This window comes from Cryphonectria parasitica (assembly GCF_011745365.1).
Source record: "Cryphonectria parasitica EP155 unplaced genomic scaffold M406scaffold_5, whole genome shotgun sequence".
NCBI classification, from domain to species: Eukaryota; Fungi; Ascomycota; class Sordariomycetes; order Diaporthales; family Cryphonectriaceae; genus Cryphonectria; species Cryphonectria parasitica.
Genome location: NW_024468913.1, coordinates 3,234,868 through 3,245,668, shown reverse-complemented (window position 1 = coordinate 3,245,668; position 10,801 = coordinate 3,234,868). Strand labels below are relative to the sequence as shown.

At 52.8% G+C, this 10,801-nt stretch overlaps 1 protein-coding gene across 1 annotated transcript; it reads right to left on the bottom strand.

Annotated features, from left to right (window-relative positions):
- Positions 1–1,087: 1,087 nt before the first annotated feature.
- On the bottom strand, positions 1,088–3,494 carry M406DRAFT_340462 (uncharacterized protein; the record flags this gene model as incomplete). Its single annotated transcript, XM_040921557.1, has 7 exons — positions 1,088–1,218; positions 1,600–2,196; positions 2,368–2,604; positions 2,785–2,839; positions 3,001–3,195; positions 3,262–3,295; positions 3,376–3,494. 7 exons carry the CDS (start codon positions 3,492–3,494, stop codon positions 1,088–1,090), a joined length of 1,368 nt encoding a protein of 455 aa, XP_040775914.1.
- Positions 3,495–10,801: the final 7,307 nt, after the last annotated feature.

Below are 10,801 nucleotides of genomic sequence, written 5' to 3'. Positions count from 1 at the left end.
TCATGAGGACATTGCCAGCGAAATCCCGGGACGGGGGTGGAACGTGGCTCTCCTCTACAAACAACGGGCCGTTCCGGCTCTCATTCTTCTTCAATGAATGCCCTGTCTTTTAGTCTTGGGCTAGGGACTTGAATCTACTAGACACCGACAAAGGTCGAGCCCGAGATCTCCTCCCGAGCAGACCTCGACGTCTCAAGAGATGCGGCATACGTTTGGCTACTTCACTCATTAAGACTGAAGATAGAAGAAAGAAAAGGGAAAGGCACGAAAAAGATAACTAGCTTTCTGGAGGGCATCTTGTTGGGGTATCGACACTTTTATATACAAGCCTTTATAGCGGTATGACGTCCATTCGTCCGCCTGTCCGATCGTCCAACCCGATCGGATGCTGTTCTATCCGCTATATTGAACCCCCTCCCACCTTTCCCAAGAGAAAGAAGAAGGGAGATCACAGTAGATCTGATGGCCTCAAGCTCGTTGACTCTTTTTTATGACCTTTGTCGGGAAACAAACACTTGGCTTCGTTCGGTCCTCGCGCAACGGGTGTTGGAACCATCTGTCTCGTCGATCCCTCAACTCTGCACATGCCATCCTTTAACAGCCAATTCCCTCCCGTTCCGTGCAATACAAATTCCGCCAAAGTACATCGCAGCATGAGGAAATCCTGTCACTCTTTCCGAGTAGCCTGTAAACAATAAAACTAATAAAACCAAAGTAAAAAACCGCAGACTCGGAAATTAAACCCATGTAAACGAGAACAGTTGAAAAGAAGATAGTCCAGAGAAAACGCCGTGACGCCCTCCCGGATTTTTTGTTTTTTTTTTCTTCTCTTGTCATGTGCATTGTCTCCCGCAACCCTCATCAGATTATACCACTGCTGACTGACGCTGGTCGTGACCTGACATCGCTCACCGACATCGCGGGTGAAAAAGAAAGCCAGAGTGGCCATCTTGTGGAACCCATTAAGTGAAAAGTATAGTACAAAATCTTGTCTTTGAGCGAAAGCTAGGTAAGAGACGATCATGAATGCATTCGTAACATAGGGAGCGGTCCCTTTTCTCGAAGTTTGTTTCTGCTAATGTCAGCCCTACACCAGGCGGCGATCTGAAATCTTATCAGCCTGGAGAAGTGCGCTGATACCATCCAGCCCAGCGTCGCCCTTCCCGCCTGGTCCAGGGGTAGGAGGTGATGCGGTTGAGTTCGAGCTTATGGGCGGAGCTGACACAGGCGGTAAGCCAGGCCTAGTCTTGTTAAACCCAAATGAGAACCCAGGGTGTGTTGAAGGCATGGGTGGAATATGATTAGGTGGTGGTGATATGTGATTAGGAACGTGTGAGTGTGGGGAATAGTAACCTGCAGCGCGCTGATTAGTGACGTTTCTCAAGAACGACAAACGGGGCGGCCATCTTGGAACCCTACCCATGGGATGTGGAACAATAGGGCCCGCCGACACCGACTCGCTGCGAGGCCGTTCTGGCGCCGACCGGTATGGGCGTAGTCCTCTCTCATCAGGAGACATGGATCGATACAGAACAGGGCCTGTTGGAAGGGACGAGTCCGGGGGAGGGGGGGCAAATTGCTTGCTGCTGCTCCCGCCACCGCCGCCTCCTGTCAAGAGAGCATGGATGGGTAGAGATCCCTCGATGGGGGTCCGGGGATAGCTGTTGTATGATGAGCTTCCACTTCCGGACGACATGCTCCCCGCCGACTGGTCCTTCATCAAAGATGGTGGCCGTGATTCGCTGCCAGAGGTGCTTGGCGTGAGTGCGGGACTATTTGTCTGGTAGCCTCGTGGCAGGATTGTGAAGGTGGGCACTGCTGCCTCGCCGGGATAGGATGATGGCATGCCGTTCTGTACGGGGCGGCCATCAAACATATCAGAGAGGGAAGGCAGATGTCGAAGCGGCCCAGCCGGTTCAGGGCGAGGACGAGGTCCATCCGCATACATCGGGTCTATTCGCACTCCCTTACTCGGTGGCTGGCTGGAGTTATCCTTAGGGCTCACCGCAAAGCCAGGTGAGGGCTCTCGGCGGCGTTCAAAGTACCCAGTGGTTGGTGAGGCAAGATTAGATTCCTCGCCAGGGGTTCGTTGGGAAGCCGACGCCACAGAAGGCGCGTAGCACGACTCTCCGTTCGATACGAGCGAGTCTATTCTCCGCCGTCTTGCTGGCGGCTCACCACTACTAGCAGTGGGTTCTCCAACGCTTCCAGCGCTTGCGGTATGCGAGACATGATTGGATTTGCCACTGGGCTCGCCGATATGAAGATCCGATAATCGAACCCTCTTTGCGTTGTCTTTTTCTGCCAAGGAAAATGATGTTAAAAGAAGACGGAATAAAGCAAACTGGGCGGCTGGGGCTCCCTAACCTTGAGGCTTGTGGTCTCCGTATTTGGCCTTGAACTCCTGGAGATATACCAGATACTTTTGGTATGCAGGCGTCTTCTTGTACTCGGCCAGGTCGTGTGTGAACTTTTCCTTGGCCGTTTGAGCCTGTCGCTCAAATGGTTCCTTTTCGGTATGCGTCAAGCCTTGCCAGTTCTCTCCAACAAGCTTTGCGATCTCGGTGAACGTCAGATTTTGACCTTTCAAGTCCTCCCTCATTTCTGGAGAAGTGACGACCACAACGTTAGTCTCATCTCCACACACAAAGCCAAAAGCCGACCCAAGCCTGTCACGACGTCGCGCAGAAGTCGAATGAAAGGTAAAAAGATAAGAGAAGCACTTGGCAACATGATGAAAAACACACAAAGATCGACAAGATTAGTAAGAGGTGGCGAACTTACTGTTGGAGAACAGGACATATGCAGAAGGGGGGCGTTCGGGCGCATTTTGGTCCGGCTTTAATAAAACAACGCACAAGTTAGCCAATCCAGTTCATCTTCTCCTCTCTCATCAAAATGAACACAATGAGTGCAGCATGTCAAGGCGATGAGATTTGTCGGTCGCGAACCGATGGCTCCCGCTCTATAGCAAGCTGACTGGTGCAGAAGAAGTCTTACCTTCGGATGCCTTCGATATTTTCGTTTTTGAACAACTGGCTGGGTCCCGCCGTCGCGGCCATCACCCGCGGACGGCGCATGGGCGTCAGGTCTGTGTGCATCGTTCCGAGTATCTTCAACATTCGCCTGGGTTGGTGAGACGAGGGTGGCGGTCGGTGCTATGCCTCTTGCATTGGCGATTCGTCTTTGCAATTTCTATTCCGACGTGTTAGCAAGCCCATAATCTTCGCGCCCATGCCACTTTCAAATGCTGATACTTACTCTTCGATGACCTAGTTTAACACCCAACGCGTCCCTGGAAAGACATCCAACAGAGTTAGCAAAACGACATGTTTCGCAATGTTGGCCCTTGCTCGCATTCAACCAACTACTCACAAGTCCGACTCTGTAATATCTAGGATTGTCTCCCACGTGTCAAATCCCTGGTCGACGAAGGCATCGAGATACTGCGAGATCCCTAGCTCGCCGAAAATGTCCGCCAGTCTTGGAGACATGCAGAATGATGAATGCCGTGTTCTGGCAGGGTTCGGTCTGCGGTGCACAGCTTCGAGGCTGCCCCCAATCCTAAACAACGAATAGTGGTTCGATCCCAGTGGGAATCAGAACGCCGTGACAGGGTTGAGACAATTCTTCGTCGGGGCGAGGGTCGGGACGACGCGGCGGCGGCGAGACCACAAGCGGATGACCCTCGGGCTGGCGTTGTTCGCCGACCACTTGTGCGTGCTAGAATGCCACAGTCTCCCAGGTTCGAGTCTCGTTGTCGGGTGCCTGCCAGGTCTGAGATGTCGACTTGTTGGTCAGTGCCTGGGCAAAGACTCGGTCACCGTGGTCGGTTGCGGGAGGTATGCGACTCCGTTTACATGTGTGGACTGTTCGGAAAATGTCTGCCTCGCGGCGGATGTGCGGTCAGGGGAAGGGTTGGTCGAATGTACGGTCCGAGTAAATTTTGATTCTATTCGGAGCAGGATATCATCAGTTGCTGAGGGCGGTACGTTGAGAGTGACTCTGCGAGATAGATCTTGAAAGGAATGCCAGTCTCTGAGTGATGGGGAAAAGGTTCAGGGCTTTGTGTGTGTGCCAAGCAGAGGGAGTCAGTTGAACGGGGGGGGTTGTGGTGGTTTTTTCTTCTTGTGATGGCAATTCCCCATCGGAAGTGGATGAGCCGGTGGGAATCTCGATGACAGGCAGTAATACACCAAACGTGCAGGCATGCCACGAGATGTGCTTTGGCGGGGTCTCGCAACTTGCCATAGAATGACGAGGATTGGCCTGGGACATACCATACAGTCAAGCTCGACGGGTCTGAACGTGGGAGGAGGGGAGAAACAGTCGAGGGTGGATACTTTGGGCGTACTGACGAAGGGTTGAGAAGGAGGTTGTGGATTGTGGACCAAGGTAAGCGATGAGGTAGAGTAGATCAAGAGCAAAGAAGCCGATGCAGGGTTATGAGAAATTATGTCACGTCTCACAGGGGGAATAGAAAATCGTTTCCCTTCCCCCCCACCCCCGTCGCCCGTAGAAATACTGTGGAGGTGGAAGAGTCAAGAGTCAGGTACAGGATGCCAGGTACCTTCTCGAGGTCTGGACGATGGCTGTCGATGGACGTGGGTCTGACAGCCGCGCTTTTGTGGACTCGAGTAGAGAGAAACCTTGGGGCTAAGGCAGGCCAGGCTGGCGCAGGCCAAGGACAACCCTGTGTGCTGTGAGGTGTGGTCTGTCTGTACTGTCCCCGTACTATGTACCCACAGCAGATCCCGGAATGAGGTTTGGACACGGGGTGCGCTGTGTGGCTCCGGAAGACGAGGCCGTGGGCAGCCTCCGCCAGTCTCAGCATTTTAATTGGACTGCAACCAACAACTTCCATCCACCTGGTACTAAGTAAATGCCAAGCAAGCCTGCCAGTCGTGCCAGGCCGCCAGGCGGACCTGACCAGGCCTGGGGAGTTGCCAGGGAATAGTTGTGGGCGCAGAGAAGGGGTGGGCCATCGCGATCCCAGACCAGAAAAAAATGGGATCAAATGTACCGCCAGGTAAAAGATACTCAGACCCCGTCGACCACGCTTGGCCTAGACGGGAAGTACATGTGAGCATTTGCGCTGGGGGAGAGCTAGCCGTACTGACCCAATGCCTCTCTCGCTCTGGGCTGGATGCGTCTTGCGATGGATACCGAGGATCTGTTCGAGAACCAAACAAGTGAAAAACAAGGCTTCCTGAGCACCAAAACCCTGAATAATATTCCTCTCTGGCCACTTTCTGGACCACTGAACAAGCTGTCGGAGGCTGTGGGGGTCGAGTCCGACATCATCTTGAAGGGCTCGTTAACGTCCCAGCAGACGCCTTGCGAGTGTTAGCAGGCTGGGTACGTTCTTGGTGCCAGAACATAACGAGCGGCAGCCAAATGTCACCTGCGGCATGATGAGGCAGGTTCGTCGTTCTCAGAGGATGCTGACTCGACGAGAGTTTCCGTAACAATGGACCTGGCTAGAGATCTCGATGCAGCAGAGCTCCCGTTCACGAACGTTTCGCCCTGGGAGGCCCCGAGGAGAAGGATGACCGATATTGTTCGGTGTGAGATTGAAACGGGCTGTGTGACGTCGCAGATACCTGTCAGTGACCCTGGGCCATGGCAAAGTGGAAGATAAGGACACTTGTCTGCCAGATCTCGATCCATCCTGGGGAAGGGTGTGGCGGCCGCCGCACAAGGGAACGTACGATCTGGATGGGAATTCTGAACAATACCGTAGACCGCGGGCAAGCTTGTCATCAGGGAAGGATGGGCTTTTTCGCACGCGGCAGGCCCAGACCAATGAATCATTCATTGGCCAGCTTCGACGGAGGATGACGAACGGCTTGGACGATTTTTTTTTCTGGACGCCGAATTTGGGTTTAACTGCTTGTCAGTCCTGGATCGTACTTGCCTTCTCAATCGGGCTTTTGTGAAGTATCTCTCTTTCCCATTCTGTTCCTCCCTTCCTCTTCCTTTGGTTAACCCCCCTCCTTCTTTGTGCAGGTTGGCCACTATACAATTTGATTTGTCAATCCCTTTCCCGAACTGCACAGATGCCGTACTATTGTCTTCATCGCGTCCTTATTCCCAGCAAGTTTAGCGAATCAGTGGCCATAGCACTGTACAGTTCCGCGCGGCTCGGTGATTGGCTGGACTGAACCACTGTCGATTGCTGTCGATTCCTTGTCCCGATTGTATTCATGTTTGGCGATGGCCAGTGGATGGACCGCGCTCGAATCGGGCGTTGGCAGGACGATCGACGATGTGGCAGTGGGTCCCAGCCGACATGTCTCCTGACATGCAGGCCGGCCTCTGACCTCTTCAGGCTAGGCTTCATTTTTGGGTTTCTAGCGCAAACCCCAAAAGCGGGATGACCTCAGATGCTGAGGTAGTGCGGCTATCACACAAAGTTCTGCTGCAAAGTCCATGTGTCTCCGGTAGCATATCCTCTGTGGGGGGGGGGGGGGGGGGGGCGCTTGGGATATTTTTGTGCCGCGTCGTCGTCCGCCCTCGCACTACATAATACGTAGTATGATTCGTTACTACGCTCGCGGACCATCTTGCACACATCGTAGTGCTCACGACCTATCATACACTGCCTGACCACTTACACCTCCTACTATGTAAAAATCCAGACTACTAGGCCACACGATCGATAAGGCGCAACGTCCATCCCTACATGTTCACATTCGGCCTTGTTCTACACCACACACCAAAGGATTTCTTTTTTTCCCAAGTCATCTCACACACACGCAAATGGAGCACCAGTACGAGCAGACGAGCAGACGAGAGCAAGACGGTACAGCCCGCATCCATCCTTTTCCCTGTGGGATCAACCATTACACTTGGAGCTATCAGCATTCCTCGTCACCATCCGCAAAATAAACCCACACAAAACATGGCTACTGCCTACTAGACTTCGCCAAGGCTCCTGAACCTGCAGTGCTCCGGAGGGATACCAGTACCCGCTCAGGGGATACATCCTGAGTGAGTAAGTGACGCTCTTTCAAGAAGTGAACTCCGGTGAGGACGAGGTATCAGATCGACATTGACACGATGCATCGGGATATGCAGTATACAGGCGACAGGGATAGAGCTCCTCCTGCTTCCTGAAATGTGCCATGATGAACAGCCCCGGCTCAACGGGGGATTCACCCCCTGGAGGTTCTGTGATGGCAGCTCAGCAGAACGCGTAGTACCATATGCCATACTATTATTACTTCTCATCGACGCGCACAAATGACACAATATCCCAGAGCCCACAGGCGATCTCCTCCACAAAAAGACATCGTAGTTCATTGGTAGTCCACTTGCGCCACAGTCACGCACCGTTGATAGTCCGTCGATCTTTTTCGGCCTAATTCAATTTTTCAGGTAGAATTGCGCATGCGGGAGTGTTTGGGGAATGTGCGAGATTGCCATGCACGCTATGGACGGGATCAAAAGTCCCATGAGGGAGAATTCCATACCAGGCGGCTGGGATTGGACCGGCAACAACGCCGGCGCCGTCTACTCATGATCTCTAGGGCCAACGCCAGCGTCACCATCCAACCCCAAGTTTCATCATCTGCTGCGGGAGCACAACAGCACCCAAGAGGATGATCGAACACCTGCCTCGTTCTCTGGCTCCAGCAAACAATCACGTCAATCTCGATGTGAAGCACTTGCATGAGCACACCACCATACCAGCAGTTACCATTATGCTTAACAGTGAACAACAATCAACCCGTCCCTTAGGTGCTATGCAATGTCAACATTTGATATCAACATTTGCTATCAATTTCGACAAATCTGCAGAGCGTGTCATTTACCCCCCCCCCCTTTTTTTTTTTTTTTTCTTCTTTTCTAACCTTAGAAAAACCACGGGATGGGAAAAGGACATCACGAGATGGCAGATTCTAGATCTCGATGTCCGCGGAAGGACTGGGGCAGAACCAATCAGACGACCTGCGGTTGCCGGCAGACATTTTTGAACTAGCCTGGATTGGTACGTAGCTTTGGTTGGCCGCCGCTAAACCTAAAGAAAAACCTCCAGATGGGCGGCGAACCGACTAAGAAAGGGCCTTCCTTCTTTTAGTGCTGTGTGCAGTAGACGTTGCATCGCTATCACAAAGGAAGACAGGACTTGACCATCACATACTTTGGACCCCTTTTCAGTGGTCGCCTACAGCCAGCCAGCAAGCACAGTACACGACTTATCGATTGGTCTGAGCCGTCCAGCAAAACTTTCCCTGCAGAACTGCCAGGCCGCTCATCACCTGCATTGGACCCCTTTTTGACACCTTTCATCGGACGGGCCATCGACTCAACCCAAAGTCCCTGGCGAGCTTCTTCTAGACGCTGGAACCCTGAGTCTCGAAACCCCCTCCCTGGGATCAGTCATCAGCCAGCGACTTATCAAAGAGCAGCATCATCGTCATCATCGCCACCACAACTCTCACCCTGATCCGCGCAGCACCGGGCCGCCACTCATCAGGGGTCGATCTGCGCTTTGGGACCTCGGAACGAAAGGTTCTCACTTTGCATTGCCCTTTGATCGCTTCGCTTGGGCCCATCCCCAAACGACAAATTCTTCATGTCTCCATCTGCCCAGCCACACGACAACAGCGATGGTGGATCGTCAGCCCCATCTTCGCAGCCCCAAAGAGAGGCTGGGGACGCAGAAATCTCCGGCCCTCAGTCACAGATGACGAATCTCAGAGCACCGAGAACTGAACAGGAGCTTGCACAGGTCAGTAAACACCCTCCCCCTTGTGGCCCCCCTTTTTTTCCTTCTTCTTCTCTTGTTTTAGACCAGGTCCCACGTGTTTTACTGTGTCGTGCCTGTTGGGGTCGTGTCCCTTCATTACTGGTCCTATCAGCCACACGACGAGGGTTGTTATGGCATCCTCCTCCTCCTACTCAAAGCAAGAACCACTCACCTAGCGGTCCCCTCTCCCCACACTGTCCCCGTTTTAATGGATATTGGTTGCTTGGGGGAATTTCCGGTTGCCTCGGAATACCCATCTGATCAACGAATGATCTGCCTATTGCATCTTTCCCCCCCTTGCTGTCCTGGAAAGCAGAAAGAACCGAAAAAAAAACGGTCCTGTCACACTCATCCGGGAGACCTGCATCTGACTGATATCGGCAACCCATATGCACACAGTACATACTGACACACCATGTTCTAGGCCTTCAAAGACCTTGCTCGGTAAGCCAGGAGGCCCAATTTTCCTAAAACCCGCTGTTGGCTCTCCATGTTTAGGTCAACCTCTCACACTTCCCCCATGGCCACGGCCTAATTGCTCCGACGGCTTCGCTCGGTCTCGCCCCAAGTGGCGCGCCAGGCTGTAGACAGAGCAACCGCCCCTTTTTATGATCGGGCTTCGATGTTCTAGAGTTTTTTCTCCTCGTCCATGAAGCCAGAGTTCTCGGGTGCAGCACCCGGACGAGCAGGTCTGGAATGCTGAGAGGGTTGATGCAATGCGTTTAGCTCACTTCATCAGGCCAGTGCCTCGTGACCAGGACGAGCGCGGACAATTTCCTCCCCTCCCCCGAAAAGGCGGGCGAGGTGTGTGGTCTAGACCATCAGCCACACGCCCCCCGCCCCCCAAGCGGCTCACCACGGCTCGCCCTTGGATCGTATTTTTGGCGAATCCGATCCAGACAAACATGGACTTTCATGGGTTTCCGCTGTACCATCCCAAGACGGCGGAATCTTGCGTCCGGGGTTGCAGTTGCTGCTCTGGTCCCTCAGCATCCTTCCTGCATGACAGGGTCTGTGCCCTACCTAGGCGTGTCTGGTAATTGTTCGGCGCTGTCTCGTACACCATCGTTTAACACAAGGTTGTTGTATGGCGGCAAGTACGGTATGCTCTGTGAGACACGAACACAGCTTGAGGTGCGAGCAGTGCAACACCTTGGGCTTGATGCTCTGGCAGCTTTCCTTTTTTTTCTTTTTCATCCCTCATTCTTTTCTCTTCTCCCCTTGTTACCGGCTTAGCTTTGAATTTTTCCGGATCTTTGTAGTCGTCCTCCCTACCATCTTGTCACTCATATTCGTCCAGTCTCAGCCAGGAGCGTGGACCAGTCTGGATGGGCCTATCAGATCAAACAACTAACACGGACATTCTCTCCAGTGGTGAACAAACCGCCACGGCGCTTGAGGTGAACTTGACGAACCTGGAGAGCAAGCTAGACCAGATTCTGGCCTCGTTCGAGAGCATAGCAGCCGATACGCAATCGGTCTCAAACGGGAATGGGCAAGGGCGTCCTGACGACGAGCATAATAAGGCTATCAGAACGGCTGAGAATGGCCAGAACTCGACGCACAACTAAGAAAAAAATATGCTCCGGGCCGGGTTGGTGGATCAGGAGGATAAGAGGGTATGAATTTCGTCAATCTGCAGTTTAGATCTCCACCAACCTTCCTGAAAGGCATCAAAGTCGCGAATTATGTTTTTGCTTTGCCTGCATACACTCAACAGAAGCGCCCTTGTCGGCCGCCCGGCCATCTTGATCTAAACTCGATGCGTGCTTGATCTCCGTGCGGCCAGTCTCTCTATTCCATACACTACATATGTATATATATATGTACTGCTCACCGCACAAAAACACTTTTTGAGCTGCGCCACATTGGTGGTGGGCTTCGAGACTCGCCTCGGAGACAGGATCCACGTCAGCCTCTTTTCTGGATCGAATAGATCAAAGACATTTTTTATTTTATTTTATTTACTGGGTTCCCTTCTCTATAGTAGGGGTCCCCGTCCATCTCGATCCTTTTTTTTGTTGCGTGGTGAGTCTATCCCTGAGA